The 24854-nt window shown below is 40.0% G+C and overlaps 1 protein-coding gene across 11 annotated transcripts in view; it reads left to right on the top strand.

The window, feature by feature from the left end:
- The window catches only part of ERC1 (ELKS/RAB6-interacting/CAST family member 1), a 189955-nt gene that overhangs the window by 116563 nt on the left and 48538 nt on the right, over window positions 1-24854 (top strand). For 10 of the 11 annotated variants that reach the window (XM_085049384.1, XM_085049389.1, XM_085049393.1 and 7 more), the window contains one exon: window positions 3430-3590. In XM_085049384.1, the coding sequence (XP_084905510.1) occupies window positions 3430-3590 (161 nt within the window). Of the gene's footprint in view, window positions 1-3429; window positions 3591-4465; window positions 4608-24854 lie in introns of those variants that run through there. The other variant, XM_085049392.1, reaches the window with a different exon arrangement.

The following is a 24854-nucleotide window of genomic DNA, read 5'->3' as shown; positions in this document are numbered from 1 at the left end:
AGACACTGTTTTATCAGGTATGCTGAATGTACAAAATCCAAACAGCCTAAAAACCAAAGGCACAGAAACTTAAGAAAGCCACACAGTGTTGTAAAGAAAGACGAAGTTCATCCCTGACATTCCTGTTGTATATTACAGATTATCAAAAGACCCTGCTTTTTCTCTGGAGAACTGATAATCCACCAGCCATTTTCACAGCTTCAACACTCACTCCCCTCTTTAAACAGAACTCCTTCTCCATGTGCAGTTTGCCACATTCCTCTAATGCTGTGCACAGCTGACTTTGGCAAAAGGGCTGCTGCAAGTCTGGCATCCCCTTTGAGATGCAGGTAGAAGTGATGTATAGAAACATCTTAATTACTGCATCCTGTGCACTGGTGCTGAATAAGAGGGGCTTGAATTGAAGCCAGAGCTCCAGTCTGTGTGGTGAGACAGAGCTTTCAGCTGTTCTGTGGTTGAGGGCTGTCCTTACCTTACAAATCAGACATTGCAGTATAATTTTACTGAGAGAGAGGAAGATTCTTCTTGTTTTTTATTGATTTCTCTCCTTTTCCTCTGATATTTTTAGCTCTTAAGAAGCTATGCCTACCAGCTACCCCAACATCTATAGCAAATTGAAATTTGTTCCCTTAATTCAGAATAGCCAAGAATTTAGTTAAGTGTCTTGGATATAGTCTTTAAGAGTATCTTAAAGCCACCCTACTGCTTTAACGAAATTGGGGCTATGATGAAACCATAATTCATTTCCCTCTTATTTTGTGTAAAGGTTTATTAGCTTGTGATTTAAGCAGACCATCTGGTCCTGCTGGCAGTCCAAGTTATGTCAGACTCAGTGCTTTCTCCCTGTAATATGTTACTGGAGGCAGTTAAATTACATGCCTAAGTCCCAAGTCTGGCCTGTGCTTTTTCCATGTCTTAACATCTGTTCTAGGAAATTTTTCTGGGATCCAAACAAGTTTACATGGAGCCAGATCTCTTGTCTTTGTCTTTATTTCATGTCTTTCTTTTCCTACTCTGCAGTCTAATCAGTTCAACTGAGTAAAAGATAATGCTGAAATTTGCAGTCTCTTTATCGTTTCAGCAATGTACATAGTGAGATAAAAAGTACTTTAAAAACTCAAGAGCTGTAGAAAAATAGGAGACTGTCATCTGAGAGAGTGACACTTGGAGAAATGTTATTTTTTTCAGTCCTTCTAGTATTCTTTCTACTGACTTTTAACTGCAAGACTTGTTTTGCTTGCCTAATTAATTTTGGGCAAAAGTAAAGATTATTATGTTTTGTCTTACAATGCTAATTTCTTATTTATACAGGACAGGTCTGTGTTTAGAAAGTAAATAATTTTAAATATACATGTTAGCTGGCTGAGGTGGTTTTAAAAAGATCTCTAGTGATGGATTTACACGAAGATCGTGGAAAATAACTAGTGTTGGTATTTGTGCCTGTATTCTCTGAAATTTCTGGCCTGCCTACAGAGAACTGAATCATGGCTAAGTCCTAGATAGTCAAAGATACATTTTATTTTATATACTGTCATTTGAGCAAAGAGAAAAGAGGAGCAAGAGTTCACTGTTTACAAATTCTGAAGTGGGTGGAGACTTTCTAGTTATATCTGACAGGGCACAAACTTGCCCGCAGTTAAATTGAAAATGTCAACAGCATGTCTCTGGAAATGTCTCAGCATGCCAAGAACTCTGGTTTTGGCAAATATTTTTTCTTTATTATATAATTAGCTGCTCTCAAGGGAAAAAAAAATCAAGGGTAGGTTTCAAGGGTTTTGTACAGGCTAAATTAGATGTGCATTTCAAGTAGTTTGCTTCTCGTGAATATTCCTCTATCATTTCTCACAGGACTGCTTACTGGGATAGGTCTGCACTAAGATTCATAAGCTGCCAAATAAAATGTTTTGTTTAGTAGAAGTTTAATTGAAATAGACCCGTGGACTATCTACAACCTGATGGATATGAACAATGAAATCTTTACTGTGAATAAAATCATCACTATTTTGGTGAACTTTGACTTTAGCAAATTGCCTGACAAATGGCCCTTGCTGGAGAGCATGGAAGGTAATGACAGTTCTGTGAACCAAGTTGTTGGCACAGTTTAAAAGTCACTCTCATTCCAGCCATTCCTAGTAGATGATTAGATCAATTTTTTGTTGACCTGCAAAAATACAAACCAGAGCCTTAGAATTAAAAGAGTTATCAAACAGAGTGATGAGAAACCGATTAGGTGCCTGCAGTAACCACTGCTAGGAGATACTCTTGCAGAATTAGCCTTTGGCTCCTCTCCCTAGGAGCCTTGGCCTCCATCTCAGTCTCCTCATGCCTTCCAAACAGCACAGAGTTGTCACACTCCAGATCAGCATCAAGCACATCAGTCCTTCAGTGTTAGCATCACAGACCCTGATGGCTGGCAGCAGGAGGAAGCCTGTCAGAACCATTTCAAACCTGATTGTGGAGAAGATGTTGCTTCACAGATTGTTTTCTCTTGGCAGCTGACAGATTGACACAGCCCTTTGGACTGTTGCAGTTGGCTCGGGGCTTGTTGGTTTCAGGTGGTTTTCAGTTCAGGCTGAGGGGTTTATAGTTGGCGTGGCTCTTTTCAGTTTAAAGGAAAATGTCTGTGTGGGTATTTCTGATCCACCCAAAGGAAGCAGAAGCTGATATCCTAGCAGCTGATGCACAAGTGCACCTTCACTACCCCACCAATTTTCTAAGAATCAGTTTCCATCCTAGTAGTATTTTGCTGCTCATTATTTCTGCAGTTCTTCTTTGCATTCTTTTCTGATCTATTTTTTCTAATTCATGTTATGGATTTTTCTCTTTGTTTTAAAAATTGATAGATTTTCTGATCTTATTTTGTACACTAAACACTAATAAAACAAGGAAAGTTTGGTTATTTTAGCCATGTTTGGACTACCTGTTACTGAAATTCTCCTTTGGTCTGTTAATTACTAGATGAATTTTTGGCTGTACATTTTGAATAGTTTATGATAATTGCAATTTTTTTTCAGTTTGCTGAGCATAAGAATACCACCTGTATGAAACAGTGCAAGTTTTTTATCCTTTTGGTGTATTATCAATGTGTTTCATTTAATACCTTGCATTTTTGTGGGCCAGTGTTAACATACACAGGCTATCCTGTTATCCTTGTGGTACATTTTCTGAAACAGAAATACAGAAGAGTTGAAGGTTTGTATTGTCATCGTGATGTTGCAGTGACCAAATTGAGTTAATTCACCAGCAGCTTTGGTCAAGTGTAGCCATCCTGTCCACAGCACTGGGAGAGCCTCCAGCCTGCAGAAGTGCTCTGTAGCATCCATTCACTGGGAACCTTTGTGCTCCAGTTTAGCTGTGACTTTTAGTAAATTCCAGCTGATCACTCTGCACTATTTTTCTCTCCTCCTGTCTTCTCCAAAAATGTTTTAGGTAGAAGAGATGATGATGGCCATGGAGAAGGTCAAACAGGAGTTGGAGTCGATGAAAGCAAAATTGTCCTCTACACAGCAGTCTTTGGCTGAGAAGGAAACCCATTTGACCAACCTACGAGCTGAAAGAAGGAAACATTTGGAGGAAGTCCTGGAAATGAAGTAAGTGTCTTCTTTCATTATTTGTGTTTTATTGATGTCTCTGCATTCCTTTCTGATCCTTGCTATTCTAAAGACAGCCCTGCATGGATCTGTCTCTGCAGACAGCAGCTATCTGTAACAGAGCCTTCAGAAGGGAATCCTCACCAGGAATTACTGACATGACTTTCACACTTCCACTGGAGCTCGAAAACATTTCTTCCTTTTGATTGTTTACAGTAGACTGCTGTTATTTGCACAATAGCATCTTCAAACATCCTAAGCAACTATTGTGACTCAATTATTTTATGTCTAATGAATGTGCCATCTTGGTCCCAACAGCCTATAACTACTTCAAGGTAAGGTGCAAGTCAGTGTAGCAAATGGCAAAAAAAAAAACCCAGGGAGGAGATAAACATAATGGCAAGTGTTTGTAATGTTAAAATCAGACTGCACATGTCTGGTCTGCTCAAGTATTTTTCAAACTCATGCAGATGATTCATTAGCACTGGAGCAGTTTGAAGTTCTCTGTCAGACTTTTCTCATCATCTTTACACAAGGAAGCCTGGATAAAACCAGCCTTTGAGGAGGTGGGGAGAAGAGAGGGATTAGACTTCTCAGGCTTAAATACTTCCTAATTTCTGACTGTGCATTATAGATAAATAGTTATCCTTAGTTTAGGGAGACATGAATCTATTTAGTGCAATGATGGATAGTGCTGCCAGCAGTTCATTAGAAACACTTTCAGTTGTTTAGCCAGCCCTGAAGAGAAGGAACATTTTTATTGGCAGGACTAGCAGTGGTTCCTCCACTGTGGTTTTGTGAGCCATTATTTATTTATCTAACTATTCTACACTGGTCTCTTTCCTTTCCTTTTCTTTTTTTTTTTTTAATGAAAGGATAGAAAAACAGCTGTTACAAAATGGAAAGAGGTGGCTTAGATCTTGAAACTTTAACTTAGGAGTGCTGTATAAAGTGGGCCAAGCCTCCCCAGCTTCATATTCAGCTACAACAGTCTGATCTAGACCTGGCATAAGGATGTTGGAAGACAGCAGTACTTAAAAGCCACACTTTTTATTTTTAATAAAAAATTTTATTGAGCTATAAATTTGACTGCCTTGAGAGTTGCTGTATGGGGGGATGGGAAGAATAGCTCTTTAGGTGATGTGGGAATCCAAAGCAACTGGAGATGTATCCCATATCCAATCACTTGACAGTACTTTCTTCTGCCAAACTGCCCTGCCAAACCTTCTCATTAAAATCTACACGTAGTGTACTGCATATCCTGAAATGTATTTGGAATTGTGTAGATCCTCTAATATAACTACTCACTTCTAAATGATGGCCTCTCTTAGCTGTGTAAGTTATTGTTGGAAAGTTTTTGTACTGAAATGTAGTATCAGGGACTGCATGAACTGGTAGATCCATTGTTCCTCAGGAGGAAGAAGAACACTGGAGAGAATGGTAATGCTGTCAGCACATGGAGAGAAAGATGGAAAAAGCATTACGTTTGTGTAGTTAACTAGCTGAGCGTGTTTTAGTCATAGCTGCTCTGTCTTAAAGTTCTATAAAGCTGCCAAAGGCATCCAAACTTCAAAAACTCACCCTCACCATGAGGCTCCATTGCAAACAAGTCTCTACTGAGGGCTCCCAGTCAATTAAATATCTTATATTTTTGTACAGAAACTCCAGTATGTTGCCCAACTTTCCCCAGCCTATGACTTTTGTGAAAAGCACTCTTCTTATCTGTTTTCTAGTTTTGCAAAAAGTTTCTCATACTGTTACAGTATTTTCTACTATTTCAACTCAAAACCAACAGTAATTGAATCAGTGGTCAGTTCTATGAACCAATCAGCTGCTTTTGGTGTTCTTACAGGACATTTTATCTGTTGTACAGATAGCATTCAAAGGTGCAGTAAAGCAAGATTGTTTCCCAAATTTTAGGGCATGTTTCTGTGGGAAGAGTTTGAGATGCTCAAAAGCAGCACTGATTAAATTTGAGATTTGATAGAGGTGTAGATTTAACAGCCTAGGCCCTGCAGTCAGCTAATGGGGTTGGGGAGCAGACAAGAAAAACAGCTTAGGAAATGCTGCTTTAGGAGATTCTAGATAGGGAGTAAAAGAAAGTGTTAAAGCAACAAGGGGACTCCAGAAAGTTACCTCTGGGTTTTAATAGGAAGTTGTTAGATATTATGCTAGTGAAAATATATGTTTAAAATACTGTTTCTTAGAGTAGAACTTGTGTTTACTACTGACTCTGTAACCCTGAGAAGATCATTTCACACTCCTTAGGGAATAGTGTGGCACTAGAATAGCTCAAGTGTGAATTATTCCAAGCAAGAAATTTCACTCCTTAAAGAAATACTATGTATTTGGAAGTCCTCTTCCTTTAAGTCTAATATTTTCATTTTCTTTAAAAAAACTTTATTGCGAATAATTATGAGAGAGGCAGATAATGGTCTCTATTTATATCACCAAACCTGATCTACTGTAGAGAAATACTAGTGAACTGCTAGGATTTTTGTTTTGTTATGTTTTCTTTAAGAAGTTCTAATGTTTCCATCATTCACAGCAAATCTTTTAAATTAGGCAGGAATAAAGTGCTGTCTACAGAGAAATCTCTGTTCTTTGTCCCATAAAAACCTGCTTAGGCTGAGCTGAGTTATAAACTGTTGAAAATCACCAGTTTTACTTTCCTTTTTTTTTTCCTGGTGTTGTCAGCAAATTTTGGCAGTGTGTGAAAATAACCAAGCACAAACAGTCTAATCTGAGGCCGAGCTCGTGCAATTGCCAAATCTGTAGCAGCGGACACTGTGCTTACAGGGGAGGGGAACAGACACTGTGTCTGCATGGCTTTTTCACCAGACAGCCCTTTTGTTATGGGCAGAAGGACCAGAAGGTTCTTCCTAGTCATGTGCTTCAGGATTGAAAAGTCCCTGTTGGGGCATTTCTCAATCTGTTCTTTCAGCCCTGGAAAACTATCCAATAGCCCTTTCCTGAATTATGCCTTCTTCTGCTAATTGCAATTGCTGCTAGCCCTATAATTCAAGGTATGCAGACTTACATAATGTAGTTGGCGCTTCAGAGTTGAATCTTTCATCCTGCTGGCTCACAACGGAAGGGTTATTACTTGTCTGAGAATAATTTACTATCCTCTTGTTTCTTGAAAAATAATCAAGGATATTGCAGATGTATTAATTGTTATCACAGAAAATAATTTATGTTTCAAAATCAAGCTGTCAGAAAACATCTTTTGATTTCTTGTCTGACTGTACATAAGTAGTCTTTTGAGTATTTATCACAGAAGTTTCTAATTACATGAATTCATCCCACAGATAGTGTTTCTTTGATACAGAGCGTAGGCAGTGATCAGAAATGAACCAGGCCTGTGTAGCTTAATGAGGCTGTTTATTGTCTGCCTTCCTTTTTTCAGGCCTGCTGAGAGCTGCAGGGGGCTGCTCAGAAAAATAAAATGCCGGCCTAGGCAGGGCTATGCAGGAAGGCTGTTCATCCACACCTCTGCTACAGTTTTCCTGTATGATATTACTTTAAAATATTGGGTAGATGGAGAAGTCCACATCTTCATTTTCAGGCTCTCAGATAAGAAAGACACAAACACATGCACATGAACACAACTGAAATGAAGTCAGTGGAAGCTAAGGTTATTTATCTTCTGAAAAGGTCATCGTTCTCTCAGCAATAAAGCAGCATTGTCTGGAGGTATGAGTTTGAAGCTGAAATTGAAAGTAGTCCAAAAGAAACTGATTAATTGCCACAGTTTATTTGCCAGAAAAGTCATTTCAGTTGATCCAAAATGAGGTGTGAAGTAATTTCAAGCCCTGCAAACAGTTTAACCAAACAAAAATGCTTCAGGGTGTATGCACCCATGGTGAACAGAACCAGAAATAAGAAAGTATCAATTTCCATCCAACAATAACTTGTCAGCTCATCCACAATTGTCTTTGTGGAAATTTAGGAATTTTTTTTGTCTTTAAAGAAGTTATGGTTTATGCATATGGATTACCAACATTCAGGCTCTGCATCACACTGAACTGGACTCACAGGGTCTGTGGGTTCTTTGGTGTGTCAGACCAGCACGTGATGGCAGCAGTGGGACCAAAACTTGTGTAATTACTTCATGTGAACTTAAATAAGCTCAAGTCCCACAGGGGGCACTCTGTGTCTGTAGGATTCACTGTCTGGGGGAAAGCTGACAAGTGCATCTCCGCCAGTCCCTTTGTTCTTCTGTTAGCTTTGGAATTTTCTTTTTTAAATGTCTTTTTCAGGGCATACAGTGAAAATTAACATGCTAGTGTCTTACTACTGTAGTTTTGTCCTTTCCGATTTTCAAGCATTAAATATTTAATCATATACGTTTGTTTTAATTCCATGTTGTCACTCAATTAAATTGTAAAAACTTAGTTTAAGTAGTCTGAAATATGAAAAATAATCCATTTCTAAGTACCAAACAATACAGACATCATAAACTGACCTTGGAACGACTGTTAATCTCCAAGTGAATCATACAGAATCCAATAGGAAAGCTGAAATGCAGCATGCAGATACATTGTGTGTCTTTTAGGGCTCAAGTTTATTAAAAGGTCTTGGTAACCTTCAAATTGGGTGTCTCCTGCTACTATTTTTTTTATTCAGGTGAAAACTCAAGGGAAAACATAATCTCCTTTGCTCTTTTTTCTCTTGGCAATTAAGGAATGAGTCCTGTTATCCTTTCTGTCCTCCTGCTCTTCACCTGCTTTGAAAATCTTTTTCTTCAGCAGCTTTTCAGATACTAAAACCTTGGCACAATATGCCACAGTCCTGTTCTGTCTTGTGATAAAACCTCTGTATCTCATTTTATCTTGAATTCTATGGTCCCCGAGAACAATCTTGCAGACAGAAAGTACTGTACTATCTTAATGAGCCATGACAGGCCTGGAAGCAAAACCAACTGCTGAAAACTATACCAGGTGGTGTTAAAATGGTTTGCTCCACTCAGTAATTTCCAAGACTATTGATGTTGTAGGGAGGAGTTGCAGAAAAGAGATCCAGTCGTTAACTTCTGGAGAATTTAACTACACTGTACTCTTGTTCCCATGCCTTTCCATTGGGAATTATTTTTCTGGATGTGTTTTTCTGGGGATTTGGTTTAGTGTAGGTGATCCCTTCCATAGCGTAGTTTTCTAGACAGTGAAAGAAAATTAAATCTCTTTCAAGTAAGAATGTGAAAAATTTAGCATATAGCTTCAGTGCTAATGCAGAGGTTTTGTTATACTTTCCTTTTCTATTAATAGATTGCAACGTTCTTACAGAAATTGCTGTGAAAGATATCATCAATAGAGATCTTGGCATATATACACAGAGTACTAAAATGTATGAATTTTTAGGCTTACAAAATCCTAACACTAGAGAATGAATACCCTTCTTGTCTTTTCTCAGTTTGTTAGTTCATTATTGCAAACAGTCTTAGGGAACAGGTGCAGCACAAGATAATTTCTTCATGTACTGTACTGCCCGAAGGGTGTTGGTTTGGGAAAAGTTTGTTTTTATCATAACCTGTACTGCAGATCATCTTATCTAAAAGAATAAGAAGAATTATACTTTTTTTCTAGATAACCCGGTGTTGAATTGGTAGAGGAATAGAGACAGTGATGGTTTTATTTTGACTAATGCACAGAACGGATTGCTTGTAAGATAGCTCTAAGGGTACCAATATACTGCCTTCTGCTAGCAAATTCCGTGTGCTTTTATTTGTATAGTTCAATACACTCAGAAGTTGTCTCAGAAGTAAAAGTTTATCTGTTCAGGAGAAGCTGTATAATTTTGCCCTAGGAGTATGAATTCTCCACTCCACTTACTTCTAGAACAACACTTGACAAAAGTACATTTCCAAGTCTTCTGCATGCAAAGATGTTGTTTGTGTATAATTCTATACACCAGAAATATAAATATGACTGTGATTTTTGGTTTAAAATATGCAGGAGTGTTTTGGCTCAGGGTTGATGGCAATAGTACATTTCCTATGCTGGCTGTTTCAGCTGCATCAGTGATTCCTGTCGCCATCCCTAATCCAGCTATAAGATTCTGGGGCTTCCAGGGGTGTTACTGAGCTAAACCAAATCAGGCACTTCTTACTTTCTGTTCAAGTCAAAAGAACCATGAGTTCCTTAGGGTGCTTTTTCCTCTTTTATAAACGTGAACTGTAAATAGTAATGCATATAAATCAACTCTGTGAGCACTACATATTTCATTAAATACAGTCAAGTTGCGGGTTAATAGAAGTTCCAAGTGAAAATATTATGGTATCTCATTGCATATATTGTAGATTTAATGTAGTGTGAACAATAGTAGCTTTGAGCAATTGTAAATCCCATCCGGACATCGTCAACATAGTTCAAAATACGAGGAGGGAGCTCTCCAAGTGTGGATGTGCTCACATGGTCGCTGGGCATGTGCAAGTTACTCTTTTATTGGGTTTAAAATAACACTGTAGCTTTGCGGGGTGTAGGGAAGGCAAAGTCGAACTCCAGTCTCTTTCTGGAGTGGAACAGAAATTCCTTTTTTTTTTTTCTTTAAAAAAAGTGAGGTCAATTTGCTTTAATTACAGAAATAACCTCTGAAGTAAGTAATTGCTTCCCTGCAATCCTGGAGGACAACAAGTGGGAGTTGGTAAGGAAAACTGGAGAAATGAGTCGACTCATTGGCAGTACATACAGTCTTTGTCTTTATACTGTATGGGAATATCCATGGTGTCTTTTTTATTTTCCTCCATTCCCAAACAATACTTTTGATTTCTTTTAGGCAAAATAAGCATCATCTGCAAGTCTGTGGAACTTCTGAGAAAACTCTGTAGCGATAGGATTCGGGAATTGTTGGTTTGGGTTTTTCTGGTGATACCTTGTGTGCAGAGAAAGTAACTACATGTAACTGGAGTTAAAAACATTAAAATTGACCAGAACTCTTTGTTTAGAAACCCTAAAAGATGACACTAAGCACCATGAAAGTGTCTTTCTTTGAGGAATGATGCTGTCATTGCTATTAAGTCACTTCTCCCCAGTCCAATAGTTTTACATTTTCTGCAGATTGCAGGATAGAGAAGTATCTTCCTGAACTAGGAGCTACTGCATATAGAAACTTGGGGAATTCTGAAAAATCGCTTGACACAATGTTCTCTTTGGTGTTGCCTAAACCCCCTTTTTAGCCTTCCTCAAGCACTATATAGATATGGCTATAGCTTTCTCTAGACCTATAGCTCTTTTTCAGTCTGCTGGCATTTTACAGCTACACAATCTAAGTAACAACTGGTTTGATCATTTAGTTTAATTTAATGAATAAAGATTTTAGGTCACGGATAGTGTTGTGAAAAGATGACAACTGCAAGTAACTTGAAGGATCCAGGGATTTCATCACAAAAGGACTGCAGTAAATGGTCAAAAATATTTGTAAATGTTTGGAAAACAGTAAAGTGTTGAGTAACAGAGAAATTAGCTTGTTGAGACTAAATCATGACAAATCAACCAGGTGTCCCCATATGCCAAGTCATAGTTTTGGTAATATTGTAATTTTGACCTCAGGACTTGCTAACTTGCTAGGCTATAAAGACTACCAGGAATGTCTTCTGATATTTGGAAAAAGCCTTTATCTTGTCTAGCTACATTTTCTTCAAAAATATTAATAACATAACTATCAATCACAGTATTTTTCAGTTAAGTTCTTTTCACTAGAGGATTTTACATTTTAAAATCTTTAATAAAAATGGAGAAATGCTATTGTTCCACAAAGGAGTAAACTGAAAAGAAAAATGAAGTGACTTGTTCACGCATGGTCACGGAATTCCAGTGATATCAGGAATTAAATCTGAAGATACTGGCTTTGTAGACTTTTTTGATATCTTAACTATTTGATACACAGATTTTTCATAGGAAATGTGCACAGAAGATGCATACTACTTCATTTATTTCTATCTTCTAGCTTTTTCTCAAACAGATCCTTTCTACTTTTTTTTTTTAATTTTTATGATAGGTCTGTACCTGAAGTTGAATATGCATTTCTTGCCACTTTAGTGCTGTAATTGGAGAGAAAAATCTGTTCTGTTTTGCTGAGCTGATCGTTGGATTTATCTTGCTTACTTGAGTCTCATTGTTAGTGGGGCTTTGGTTTTGAGTTTGAAAAACTAGATTAATTTAGCCAGGAGATGTTAATTTAGAAGAAAAACAAATACATTTTTGCCTTGCCTTTAAAAATATGAAGCTGGCTTTGGACTGCAGCTTCATAGGTTTTGTGACAAATGAGGCAAGAAATAAATTGGCAAACCCCTTATGTCCAAAGTACAGTGGTACAGTGTGCTCCCTAATTCCCAGCCCCAAAGATCTCAGCAAAGGCCACAAATTAAACAAAGTCAAAATTAATCAACTCTACAATCAAAATACAATTATTAAGACTTTCATTGACTACAAAGAAGCAGTTGTGAAAGAGGCACTGGAGTAAGTTCTTTTGTGCTGTATGGGAAAATCAACAGCAAGGCGTCGAACAGAAAAATGAAACCCTGCAGGTGAGGCTGCCTTTGGAGCCAAGAGAAACCAGCACTTGTGCAGAAATGCAAGTAAACTGTTGGAGAATGGAAAAGGTGTTTGGTGCTGAGCTGCAGAGGGTGTCAGTGTGGCATTTGGCCCAAGCAGGGGAAGCCTTTGGACTGGAGCAGTGCTCTGGGGTCATGCACAGCCCCTTCGGAGAACATCCCACTAAGGCTTTGCTGCAGAGCTCTCAAATGCTGGAGCTTTTGCCTCCTTGGCAACATGGAGCATGGGAATAGCTCTTCCTCTGTGGGAGTTTGAAAAGCACAGTCAGGGATGCCTAGACACACCATAGCTGACAACACCTTTCTTTATGTGTTTTGTGTCCTCGTTTTCGGGACGCAGGACATTATTTCATTGCATGTATGGATACATCCTCTAGCTATATTTATACAGATACTGAATTTCTTGTTCTGTTTGATGGGCAAATATGATCTCAATGCAACTTAAACACAACTAAGTGTAAGAACTTCATCTTTAGTTGCTTATTCCTGAAACAGAACTTGTAGTCCTTAAATGAAAATATTCTTAGAGGGGCAGAAATTGCACAAGGGAACTATATGATTTTCATCTCAGTGCTACAAATAACATAAAAGCTTTCTTCCCATACATAGGAGAGGTACTATTGTCTCCACAGTTGTTTAGGTCTTACTTAAATATATTAATATGAAAATAAACAGAAGAGTTCCTCTTGGTGTTACAATACAGTAAAATCCCCTTTAAGAAGCATTTTAAACTTCACATGCAATTTCTGGTTCTACCCTGTTGTGTGAATGAAGCTGTGCTCTGTGGTCTGCAGGGCAACACTGGAAATACTTTCTTGGGAACATGAGGAGCTGTGGTCTGAGTGCAGGGCAGGCTGAACTACAGACCCATCTGGTCCTTCTCCCCTCTCCCAGGTCCTCCTTTGCACTGTGTCTGGAACTGACAAAACTCCACTGGATTAATTTAGGACATTAACCTAGCAATAAAATGTTCACATTTTTCTGAAGTTAGTTTTCTGCTGGCTCAGTGCACTGAAATGGCAATCCATGAGTCTCAGTCAATACCAGGTATGTCTCATCTTGTGGGAAGAAGATGATTGTGACAGCAAGCTGTTAGAGTGGCCTGAACTGCAACTTGGGTTGCAAAACCAAAAGCCACCCTTGTCTTCTGGTCTTCATTCATAGCTTGGGTAATGTGCTGAGGTCTTAATATGTAATAAACTTGCTCTGCTTTATAATCCATTCGTTTTGAGCTTTCCCTCTTGATAGAAGGCTGGTCCTGCTCCGGACCTGAGGGACCTCCTGCCTTTGTCCTCCCTGATCAGCACAGTATCCCAGGGGCAGAGTGGTGTTTTCTGTTAGCAACCTGAGCTGACACAGTTCTGTTCCACCATCATTCTGTCTGTCAGTCATTCCTTGTTCTGAGTTGAGTGGGTTGATTGGACTGATTAAAGTAAGTGTCTGGATTGAGAGGGTTAAAGAGCATCCATCTGTTCTGGATTTACTGCTGCTTCAGTGGAGGCAGGAGGGCCAGGAATTAGTGAGTGGCTTAGTCCAGTTCTCACTGCTGGCAGCTGACAGGAGCACTGATGAGGTGATAATGAACTAAAAAGTCTGCCCTGTTGGCTGGGTGGGAAAGGGACCCAGACAGTGGGCAAGTCTCACCCCTGTCCTTGCCAAGATTTTCACGTTTTAATAGAATCCATCTAAAGCAAAATTAACAAGTATACGTTCCTGGACAAGTTTCAGTATGGTAACTTATCACGGGTGGATGCGAGAGAAATCCATGTGGTGACGTTTGCAGCATGGCAGCTCTGTGGGGCTCAGCCCAACCAATCCACGGTAGTGGCACAAGCAGGAGTGTTTATCAAATGCACAATAATGTGTAACTTCTTTTAAAATACCATCTGAGGTTGTGCAGAACGTGCCCCTTTCATTTTAGTTCTGACCTTTGGTGGCACTTATTAACATTTTTGACCGTAGCAATTGATCCTTGGAATATTCAAATCATTATTTGAGATACACCCTAAAGGCATTGCTTTATGTTTTCCCCTCATTGCTTTAACTGCTGCAAAGCATTTGTTTTTCTTCTTTAAACCTCTGTCTTTCATTAGGACATATTCCACATTGCCTGTAACCTCACAATATTTTACTTTTGACACGAGCCCAGCTAATGCCAAGCATGAGTATTCATTCTATGTCTGTGCTAACACAGTATGGATATACTATTATCTCAAGGTGTAAGAAGCACTTCAGGCTGGTTGGGATGCTGAGGAATACAGTGTAGGCACTCACCAGGCTTCTTAAATTGACATATGGTGTTCTTCTCAACTTACTTGTTGCTGACAGACTTAATAAAGGTTCAAGATTTTACAGGCCTTTAATTTGTAAAGAGTCTGTAGAGAGTATGAGCATGAAATATCTTAGCAAGAGTTTGTCTTTTTACAGAAAACAATGCTGAGTTTTGCAAGCTGGGTTAGAAGCTGTTTATTCCGTAGTTGAAGTGTTTGGAAAGCAACTTCATTCATAGAGGGAAAACCTCTCTGACCTTTGTGCAGAACATTGAGGGGGAAGATCGTGACCCCAGAGTCTCCGGTGGCTGTTGATTGAAACCTTGTGTTTCAAGAAATAAATGTTTAAGAACACTTCCTTATAAGGCCTGGGCTGCATACACTGACTTTTTTTTATAGCATTTTAACTATTTTGGTAAAAGGTGTTTCTTCCCCTACCCCCCTTCTGATCCTGCCAGAAAGGGCTAACTCAGCACAATCGTTAGTGTGACCCTTAGACTGAATGCAATTTTGTCATTATAAATACGACTTAAATTGATACAGCTTCTTTCCCTAAGCCCATAGGCCCAAGCTGTCTCTGCATGTCTATAAGACTGTAACAATGTCTGCATTCATGGGCTTGCCCATGTCAATTGCAGGGATATATTTTGTAGGTAAAAACCAATTCAAAAAGGAAAAAATTGTAAATTCAGCCTTGAGAAAAGACAACAACTGTAATGAGTGGGATTGGATGTGAGGGATGTTGGGAACCATGTCAAAACCTTATAAAAACTTAATTTGCTTGTTTAATTGTTAGCAGTCAGAAAGATTGAAGTAAATATTTTCATACAATTTATTTGATGTCTCCATATACCCTTCCATTCACTGGAACAGGTTTCTCAGTCAAATCTTGACTTTGCCCCCAAATCTAGCAGGGCAAGCAAAGCAGCATCGCAGTATTTCATGCATTGTCTCTGAGAGCCTTGTGCAGCCACCCAGCTCTTTCCTTGCACCAGTGTGAGCTCTGAGGACAGCAGTGGATATCTGCTCCAGCATGGGCTGTCCATGGGCTGCAGCAGATCTCTACTTTGGCACCTGGAGCACCTCTTTCCCCTTCTCCTTTTCTGATCTTGGTCTTCCCACTGCTGTTTCTCACCCTTTTCCCCCCATGCTCCTTCCTTTGCCTGTGTGGCAGGTTTTGCCGTTTCTAAAACATGTTTTCCCAGAGATGACAGCAGTTTGGCTGAGGGGCTGAGCTGTGTCCTCCAGTGGATCTTCTGGAGCCATCAGGAACTGGCTGTGTCCAGCACTGGGCAGCTCTGGTCTCTTCTCCCAGAGGCTCCTGCAATCCCTCTGCTGCCAACACCTCGTCATGGACACCCAATAGTGCATCAAATGATATTTAAAATTTTCGTTACAGGGAAATTACGAGAGTATAACAATGCTTACTAATGCACTACTGTGCCACTTGCTGAGTGACAAAGAATGTTTTCTTCATGGGAAGAAGGAATTTATTTTCCACGTTGGGTTTTAACTCTTGCACAGATGTAGACAAGGCTGCTGGTACAGGAGGTCAGGGCTGTGTGGGGAGGCTCTATGCTTCTGCTAAGTGTAAAACATGCTTAAAAGATGTAAAAGCACTTCTTTATGCAGCAGATATTGAGGGTTTGTGGCCACAGAGAAGCCACTGTAGAGACAGTGTCTGCAGGATCAAATGTGGCTTTGACAGATTCCTGGACAACAGGTCTGTAAGTGGACATTACAATGAGATCAGATAGGGCTGTGCAGCATAATATCCTTAATACTGTAATTCTCAATGCTGGCAAAATAGGAGGTGACTGAGCCAACAGCCTGTGTTGGAGGTTATAAGAGAACTGAAAAAATGCAACCAGGAGGAGAACATGGCAGTGAGGTCTAAAAGGCTGAAATTACAAAATGTATTCTGTAGAACACAGGGTACTGAAATTAAGGAAATGACATTGAGCCCAAATGCATTTGGAATCATTCAAGGAAGATGCTGAGAAAATCATTAACTTTTGCCTGAAAAGACAAGCAGCAGAATTCTGTTTGTCCCGTAGGTGGGTGTGGTATAACACTAAAAATCTACAGATATTTTTGTCATATGGCTTTAATCCTGTTTCTCTTAAGAATGCCTCTTTCTGCAATGTTTCTGTATATTATCAAGTGTCGAAGTGGATCAGATCTAAGTGGTTAGTTGGAGTTGAGGTCGTTTCAATTACCCTGATTGCTGGTGAAAACAGCAAGACTTGATTGGAGGAAGCAGATTTGGAGTTGTTTCAGAAGTGCCTACAAACAGTTTTTAAGAAGTTTGATCACACAGGGATTCTTTGCAATCTAAAAATTACGTTTGCTTTAGGTTTCCCTATAATGAAAGTATCTATCTGATTGCCTTTTGCTACAATTGCAGTCATGTTTTTATTCCTTCTTACTGAAACTTTATATTGCTTTACCTCAGAGTTTTCCATTAATTTCAGGAAATAAGAGCCTGACATGGTAATGCTTGTGAGTGAAGTCTGGTCTTTGGCATCCTGATGTTTGAACTTTATGGATTAGAATTGTTGACTCCCAGCAATCAGGTTCACTCTTGTTGTGTCTGACAGGGAGCAGAGGGGACTGAGCTAAAACCAGAGCCCCCAGAGTAAGGACATTAGTCCTCTCTTTTCCAAAGTGAATGGTTTCCCTTCTAAACAGTCTCTGGAAAGAAGCTTAGTAATTCCTTAGGGAGGCAAGTTATAAAACTTGAGATGCAGATATTTAAATCCTATGAGCCAGCCAGCAGTAGTGGAATTGGCTGTCAGAACTTGTAAAAATCTCAACCAATCTCTTTTATTGTCTTGTGGCTGCAGCAGTGAGGCATCTCAGCTTGTGCAGGGTGAACTTTCCCCACCATATCCTGGTTGCTACTGTTTGTGTGAATACAAAAGGCAATGCAAGTTATATCTAAAGGAAGCATCCTCAGGGTGCGAAAGGTTATCACAGAGGTCCTTTCATCTGCTGAAATTTAAAAGCATGAGAATTTATATCCATTATACCAGAGGGGCTACAGAAATGACTAGAGCCCAATCTTGCATTTATTTGATTTCAGTACTTAAGTGGTGGTGCTGCAGTATTTCAGATTCTGGTATATGATATTTTGAGGTGTGTAATTTTCACTGGAAGTTGTTGAACATATGGAGGAATTTCCATTTGCATGCCAGTTAACAGTTCCTAGAGTGTTTGGGAAGTATTACCTCTGCAATACAAAGGAATCTAGATTATCCAAGAAAATTGATAGGAAAAGTTCTCCTACCTGCTGTTCCCCTTTGTTATCTATGATGCTACCACAACTTGGAGCATAATATGATTCTACCTGGAAATATCCTTCCTAAGTACAAACTGAAACTCAGGGAGAGTTGCTCTGAATCCCTGTCTTGTGCATCAAGCCTCAGAAAATCTTTTTACATTCAAGCTATTGGCCCCAGTCTGGTTCTAGTTAGAATTCTGGTGTCTTAGACAGCAGACCAGTGTCATTTATGGAAATCTTCTGGTAGCTATAGTGGGTTGAAGAGGAAATTGTACTGCACTTAAAAGTGATTATATGGTATGGTTGTCTGTGATGGCAAGGGAATGAACTTGGTGACTCTACTAAAACAGGATTAGACAGAAGAATCAATGTGGGTGGCAGCCATTTAGATGATAAGACATTAATTCAATCATTCATGTTGTCCACCTTTTTATGCCCTAACCTATGATTGAGAGAAGGAATAACCATAGGGAGCCACATGAAGTCTGTTATTTGTTTCTTTTGAGAGACAGAAAAATCTTAAATGCTTGCAGAGGGATTTTTGTAAAAATCCTTATGTGAAGGTGCCTGGGAAATGAGGATGGGCAGAGCCTCACTTTGCCATGCTCAGCCTGAAGGGAAGTTTGATGGCAAAACTCCAAACCCCTGAAACCTTAGGACTTGAAGTAAGCGTTGACACTGAGGTAACCTGAGCAGTACAAATGACATTGCTTTAACACTGTGGATGTTCAGGAGCAATGATTGCTAATGGAAAATACAGAAGGGCAGATAATGTACAGGAAGAGCCATTATGAACTTGCTTGGCCAGGCCCTTCCTAAAGGGGTCTGTGAGGGGCTGCTGTGGTCGTCGATGAGTTACATTCCTGAACACACAACTAATGTCTTCTGCCACTTTAGGGTCTGTGAAGAGTTTCTTTAATTGCAAAAGATGGCTGAAGCTTTGCTGTGCTATACTCCCCTAATTTCCTTCCTTTTTCCCTTGTGCCAACTCCTCCTGCCCCCCCCCCCTCCCAGCCCTGCCATTTCCGTGTGCAGCTCAGTACAGGAAGTGTTTTTTCTGGAGTTCCCATGCTCAGGTGTGCAGGACCTGCCCGTGCTCAGCCTGTGCCCAGCTCCAGTGATGAGCTCATGTTGTACTCTGAATGGGCTCTGTGTGGTTGGTGCTGCTGCCAACACCCGAGGGAGCCTGGTCTGCCTTTCCACATCACCAGCTCAGACCAGTTTGGATTGGGAATCAGCATGCTGGGAGGGTGGAGGTGCTCCTCAAAGCTCCTGGGCACGGGAGAAGCCTCAGAAGCTCTCTGGGAGAGCACTGGGTGTGCTGAAAGGGAAACATCTCTGCCATGGGAATGGGATCTCTGTATGAACAGCCCTGCTCAAGGGACAGCTGAGGTGGGTTTGTACTGATAACACCTCTCTGTTTGGTTCTTGAACTGATTCATGTTTCTCACAGTGGGAATTAGGCATTATTGGGAATAACTCCTTCCTAGTGCCTGCTTCCCTTTCAATGGCAGGAATTCTCTTTGAGAAATTAAATGCTCTCCGGAGTGTTTTAATGAAATCCAAGTTTTGTCTCCAAGTCATCAATTTTGCTCTGTCTCTCAGCCATCATCCTTATACTCCTCCCCAGAAACCCACTAACTAATCAACTTAGCATTGGGCATTCTGAAATGTTTGCTGAGAAAACAGCTCTGTTTTGACAGACAGCAATTATAGCACCTGGGCTATAGGCAGACTTTACAGCCCTTCTGGGGATCTCTTATGAATAGTCACCATGAGGCCAGCACAGCCCTGTGCAAACAAGCTTTGTAACCAAATTGCCCTGAAAACCCCTTCTCTTCTACCCATACCCTCCCCTCCCCAAATTACTGAGTAGCATGGACATTCCTCCTTTGCTTATTCTGAACCTGAAAACGTTCTCACATTTTGTAAGGAATTGCTGTTTAGATTTAGGAAGAGTTACTGTCTCATTCAGATGTGCTTGTTTGAAGTCCCATACATGGCTGGGTGTGTGTCATACACACTTTTTTTAAGTTGTTGGATTTTAATTTGTTTTTTCATAACTGGGGAACTGCAGAGTGGGTGAGGGCTTGGAGTGATTTGAGTACACAGAAAATTAAGGAGAGTATGGTAATCTAAACACAGCTTTTGTCTGTGTCCTTTGGAGAGGCAAATTGTCTGATACTGTTTCTCATGGTTAAATTTCTCATCAGTCATAAATCACATTTTTTTGAGGAAGCAGTGCAGTATCTGAGGTTACACAGTCAGTCCTCTGCTACCTATTTGAGGCTGTCTTGGAGAGCCTGGGATCTCTTCTCAGCTGCCATTTCATTTCTTCCAACTGCTTTGGTATATGCCAACATCACTCCTTGCTCTGAAAGGGTTTAATAGAAACTAAAAATTCTTCTGTAGGTAGCATTCTTTCACTCTTTTCAGTAGTCTCAACTAGAGGAAAAGGAAAAGAAAATGTCTACAGCTAGGCAGCTAATTCAAGACATCAAAAATAGTGAAATGCTAATTTAAACAAAATAATATTGACCAGCCAAATTAATGAAAAACAGCCATTAACTTTAATATTGTAAAGCTGTTACAGTGTGATAGCCTCCTTGTTCTAAAACATTCTTTTTCCCTTTGAGTCTTCTGGGCCATTACTCTCAGAAGTATTTTCTGTAGGCTGGAATAGGTTATATTTAGTGTGTGTGTACTTTATTTCTGCTTCTAGAGCTGACTATCCTGCTCTATTTTTAAATTAACTACTTCAAAATCTTTTGCAGTGAGGTGTACAAGACCGAAAACATCAATGACTGGCTTTTCTGTGAAGAAGGTGTCTGTTCAGTCAGGTTGTTATTGCTTCCCTCCCCTCAGAGTGACCTCTGCTGTGAGCATTCCTTGGTCTCTGTGCCCATCATGCTGGGGAAGAGGAGCTTTCAAACAGCCCTGAACACACTGTGCCCTTTGCAGCCAGAGCTCTCTGATCTCTCTGAGGAGCTCAGCAACAGCTCTGGAGCCACATCAAAGGCAGAGGTGTTAATCCCCTGGCCAGGGCTTGTGGGGGGCTTTGGTTACCACCAGGTAATGCTTTCAGAGGATGTGCTTGTCTGGAGGGCAGGAAAAAAGGGTTCCCTTGGTATTTGCTGTAACCTAAGAACATCACCTGGAAAAGCCAGAGAGCTTGGCACTTCACTCAGCTTTTCATGGCAGCCCTGGCATGCTGCACAAAACGAGCTCTCAGGTTGAGATACCACAAATGGGTGTCTTGATGGCCACAGTTGTGATACAATTACCTTTAAGTACAGCATCATATGGAGGACTGGTTCAAGTGGAGAGGACAGAGATGTTTCTCAGTTCTACATTTATACTACTTAGTTACCTGTGTCTTTCCTTTGGCCTTATTGCACCAGTAAGTAAAAAAGCAAAATGTGCATGAGAAAAAAAACTTTAATTTCCTATTGCTTCCTTAATTTTACAGTGAAATCATGTTAATAACAGAATGTTAGCTGTCACATTTTTTGAAATAGGGTTGGGGATGAAACATTCTAGACAAAACCTAAAAATCAAAACTTGCTTTTTCACTCCGCCCTTGAAGCCATTCTGTGTCACAATTAAGCACTTTGCTGCAAATGATTAGCCAAAAAATTCTTAGAGCTCTGCCAGCGCTAATTTCGGTTTTATCTGAAGATGATTTTGTTAAGCAACTTAAGGTGCTTTCCTCGCATAGTGCCTGAATGTGCTGCTATGTTATGTAAATAAGGTCTTGAAGATGAAATTAAATGCAGGTTCTTTGGCCAAACCTGTATATGTTCACTTAATTTTTTCTTAGGCCATAAGACACAGTTGAAGAAGTTCCACATGTGTTTGGGATGGCATACCATGGTTTCTGGTATCTAAGAAAACCAGAGAAGTTGGCTAAAGGGAATTTTGGCTCCTTGAAAGTTTAATAAATACTGGAATTCTGGTGAAATTCTAGAAGTTATGGAAATGCTGAAGTCCTGGAAGTGTTGCAGAGTAACAGGCAGAGGGTGGCTAGCATGCTATGAATTGATTAACTGTTACAATTCATGAGCAGAGTGATGAATAAGCTGATAAAATATTCTGATAACATAAAGAATAGGCTTTTAATTAATACCAGTCAAATTACTTTGTGTAAGATGTGTAATGTAAAAAAAATGGGATAAGGTTCCTTGATTATGTCTAAAGTTTGGTTTAAAAAAAACCCAGACTTGTTTAATACAAGTCAGTTTTTGCATTAAATATAGTTAATCTTCTGTAGAAGACCAATTCCCAACATGATCACAGACTCATAGAATGGTTTGGGTTGGAAGGACCTTAAAGATCAGATCCAGTTCCAGTCCTTCTGGGACACTTTCCACCAGACCAGGCTGCTCAGGGCCACAACCAACCTGGCCTTGGAGGCTTCCAGGGATCCAGGGGCATCCACAGCTTCTCTGGGCAACCTGTGCCAGTGTCTCACCACCCTCACACTGAAGAATATCTTCCTATTGTCTAATCTAATTCCATCCTCTGTCAGTTTAAAGCCATTACCCCTTGATCTATGCCCTTGGAAAAAGTCCCTTAATGTTATCTGTTAGTGCTGTATAGACAATATGCTTGAAGTGAGCATTATATGTCAGCATTTCTCCATTACAGTTAAAACTGACCAGTGAAGTTTATTTTTCAGCTTAATAGATTTTGTGCTAGGCTTGACACTGATAATCATTTGATCAGTGAGCTGGAAGCAAGTCTCAAATGACAGTGCAGGTGATACAGAAAATGGTGCAGTGTTCCCTAATGGTGAGAGCAGACATATAGGGCCATTTAAATTGCTCCTTAATGCAAACTCATTTACACAAAGTGCATCTGAACATTAGGCATATTAATCAGAACAATATGGAGTCCACTGTGCGCTGTTTGGAAAAGAATGACTTGGAAAAGATTTAGTCATGTTTTGGAAAAAAGTGTGATGTTGGCAGCAGAAGGACTTTGGCTACATAAAAATAGGATTAATGAGTATGAATAGAACGAGGATTTTAGTTCTGTTTTATAGGATAATTGATACAGTTGTCACAAGACTCTGTATAGTCCTAATATCTAGAAAATGAAATAATACTAATATTAAAACACTTTATTCAAGCAGAGACAGTCAAAACAAGGATCATTATCCAGAAACTGAGAATAGAAGGGGTGGAAATAGAAAGACAAAGACTGTGACAGTGAGCATTATTAACTACTGGGACAAACTCCCAAGTATGGCAGCCTGTTCCTCATGGCTTTCAGTCACAAGTGGATGTCCTTTTCCTAAGCCCCCCAGAATAAATTATTTGGAGCAACTGGGTGTGATGTGAATATTTATTCTGTACAGGAAAGCAGACTGGATAAAGCCAATAAGCCTTAATTCTGCCTACTGTAAGCTCTGAAACAAGCCACAAAAGGGAAGGAGATCCTTTAAGTAGCATAAAACAAAATAAAATAAGCAGGTGGAAGAAGTTATTTTCCACACAACTGTTTTCACTTGTAGGAAAAGTAATCGTGAAACAAATAGCTTCAGGAGGGTTCAGTCTTGGACAAATCTGATGGGTTTATTGCTACTTACATCTGTTTTATCAATCCATTCCTTCTTTTTCCTTACCTAGTTGTTGGTTTTTTTTCATTTGACTGGCTCAATAGCATTCTTAACTTACAGTATTTGATGAATTATCACCTAAATTTTCCCAAAACATCCTCTCCTCTATTGCTTTTTTGTATGTTCTTGTCCTCTGAACATCTTTCAGGTGTGTATTTTCCATGAAGGAGCTTCCCAGGAACATGTTACCTTGTTATGGCAGTAGTTTCAAGATCCAAAAGAACACTGAAGAGTAAAAATAATCAGGATTTTTGCCACTGTTTGTGGTGATTGTACAGAACAACGTACTGTCATCAAAGCTGCAGGAAAATCTTGCCTTTTGCCAATAAATGTTCAAAGGGAAACTTTCCTTTTCTTATGCATGAATGGTGCATACAAAAACAAAAAATATCCAAGTTTAGCTCTGGTTTTGGTGATCCATTATGGATCTGAAGGAGGCAAAGCAAGTTTTGTTTCTGTCCTGTTTTGTGTGAACATGGGAAGTTTCTATTTGCAGCATGTCCTGTTGCTCCCAAGAGCAGCAGAAGTGCAGTCAGCACGTCTCACCTGGGTGCTCCTCTACAGCCTGCAGGGTCTGTGGGATTGAAATGTTTAGAGAGCTAAGGCTCCCCAGAATATTTAGTGTGGAAAATCCACGCTGTTTTGTTTCATGGCTTAAAGTGAGTTTTCTTTTCTTTCTCCTGAAAACGTAACCTGTGGTGTAAGAGCAGCGTTACTCTGAGAGGGAGAGTTCTCAGGAGTCTAACAATACCATCATCTCTGTCACCACCTCAGTTTCTTTCCAGATGGTGAACCCAAAACTCAGATCCCAGCCTTTGATCACAGTGAGAACATCCATATTACAACCTAAATTGCATGTCAGATTCTTCAGTCTGCAAGAAAGCAAAAACCCTTCCAGTGCAGGGGTCTGCCTGCAAACAGAGAAACAAATGAGTTCTTTTTCAATTCCTGTGTTGCCTTAACATTTTGAATCAAATTTTTACAGTGCAGAAGAGACCTAAAAGCTAGAATGTAATGAAAAAACAACATGTGGAGAGTATTTATTTCTTGGGTGGGGAGCTATAGCTGAAGAACAGGGTTGTATCAGCATGTTGCCTGCACGGTGGTGTTACCACAGCCATGTGGAGCAGAAGGAGGCTCTCTGAAGGTGGGTTGGGGTTGGAGGCAGCAGGGCCAGCGAGGAGAGGCAGTGGTGGAGCTCAGACCCATTGTTCTGTGAGTGGCTGCAGGGCTGTCCAGGTGTCCTGATTTAAAGGCTGCTCCTCGAGACAGGAAATTGTATCTTGTTCTGAGGTTTACTGTAATAAAGTACATAGTCCTGGGGGAATGTGCTGCTGGGCCCATGAATCACTTTATGGGCTGGCTGTTCTGACCTCAGCCCTGTGATTTATTCACACCATACCGCAGCAGGAATGGCAAAAATGCAATCGGCGCATGGTCTTCCCAGGCTCCCCCTCCCCAGCCCAGATGGGCCTTGAACTGGGAGGCTGCCATAAATCCATATAAAAGCAGGTTTGCTCAGGGCTGGCAGTTCCACTTG

This window comes from Lichenostomus cassidix, chromosome 1Ab, assembly GCF_008360975.1.
Source record: "Lichenostomus cassidix isolate B80296 chromosome 1Ab, HeHo_3.0, whole genome shotgun sequence".
NCBI lineage: Eukaryota > Metazoa > Chordata > Aves > Passeriformes > Meliphagidae > Lichenostomus > Lichenostomus cassidix.
This window is presented reverse-complemented; position numbering and strand designations above follow the sequence as displayed.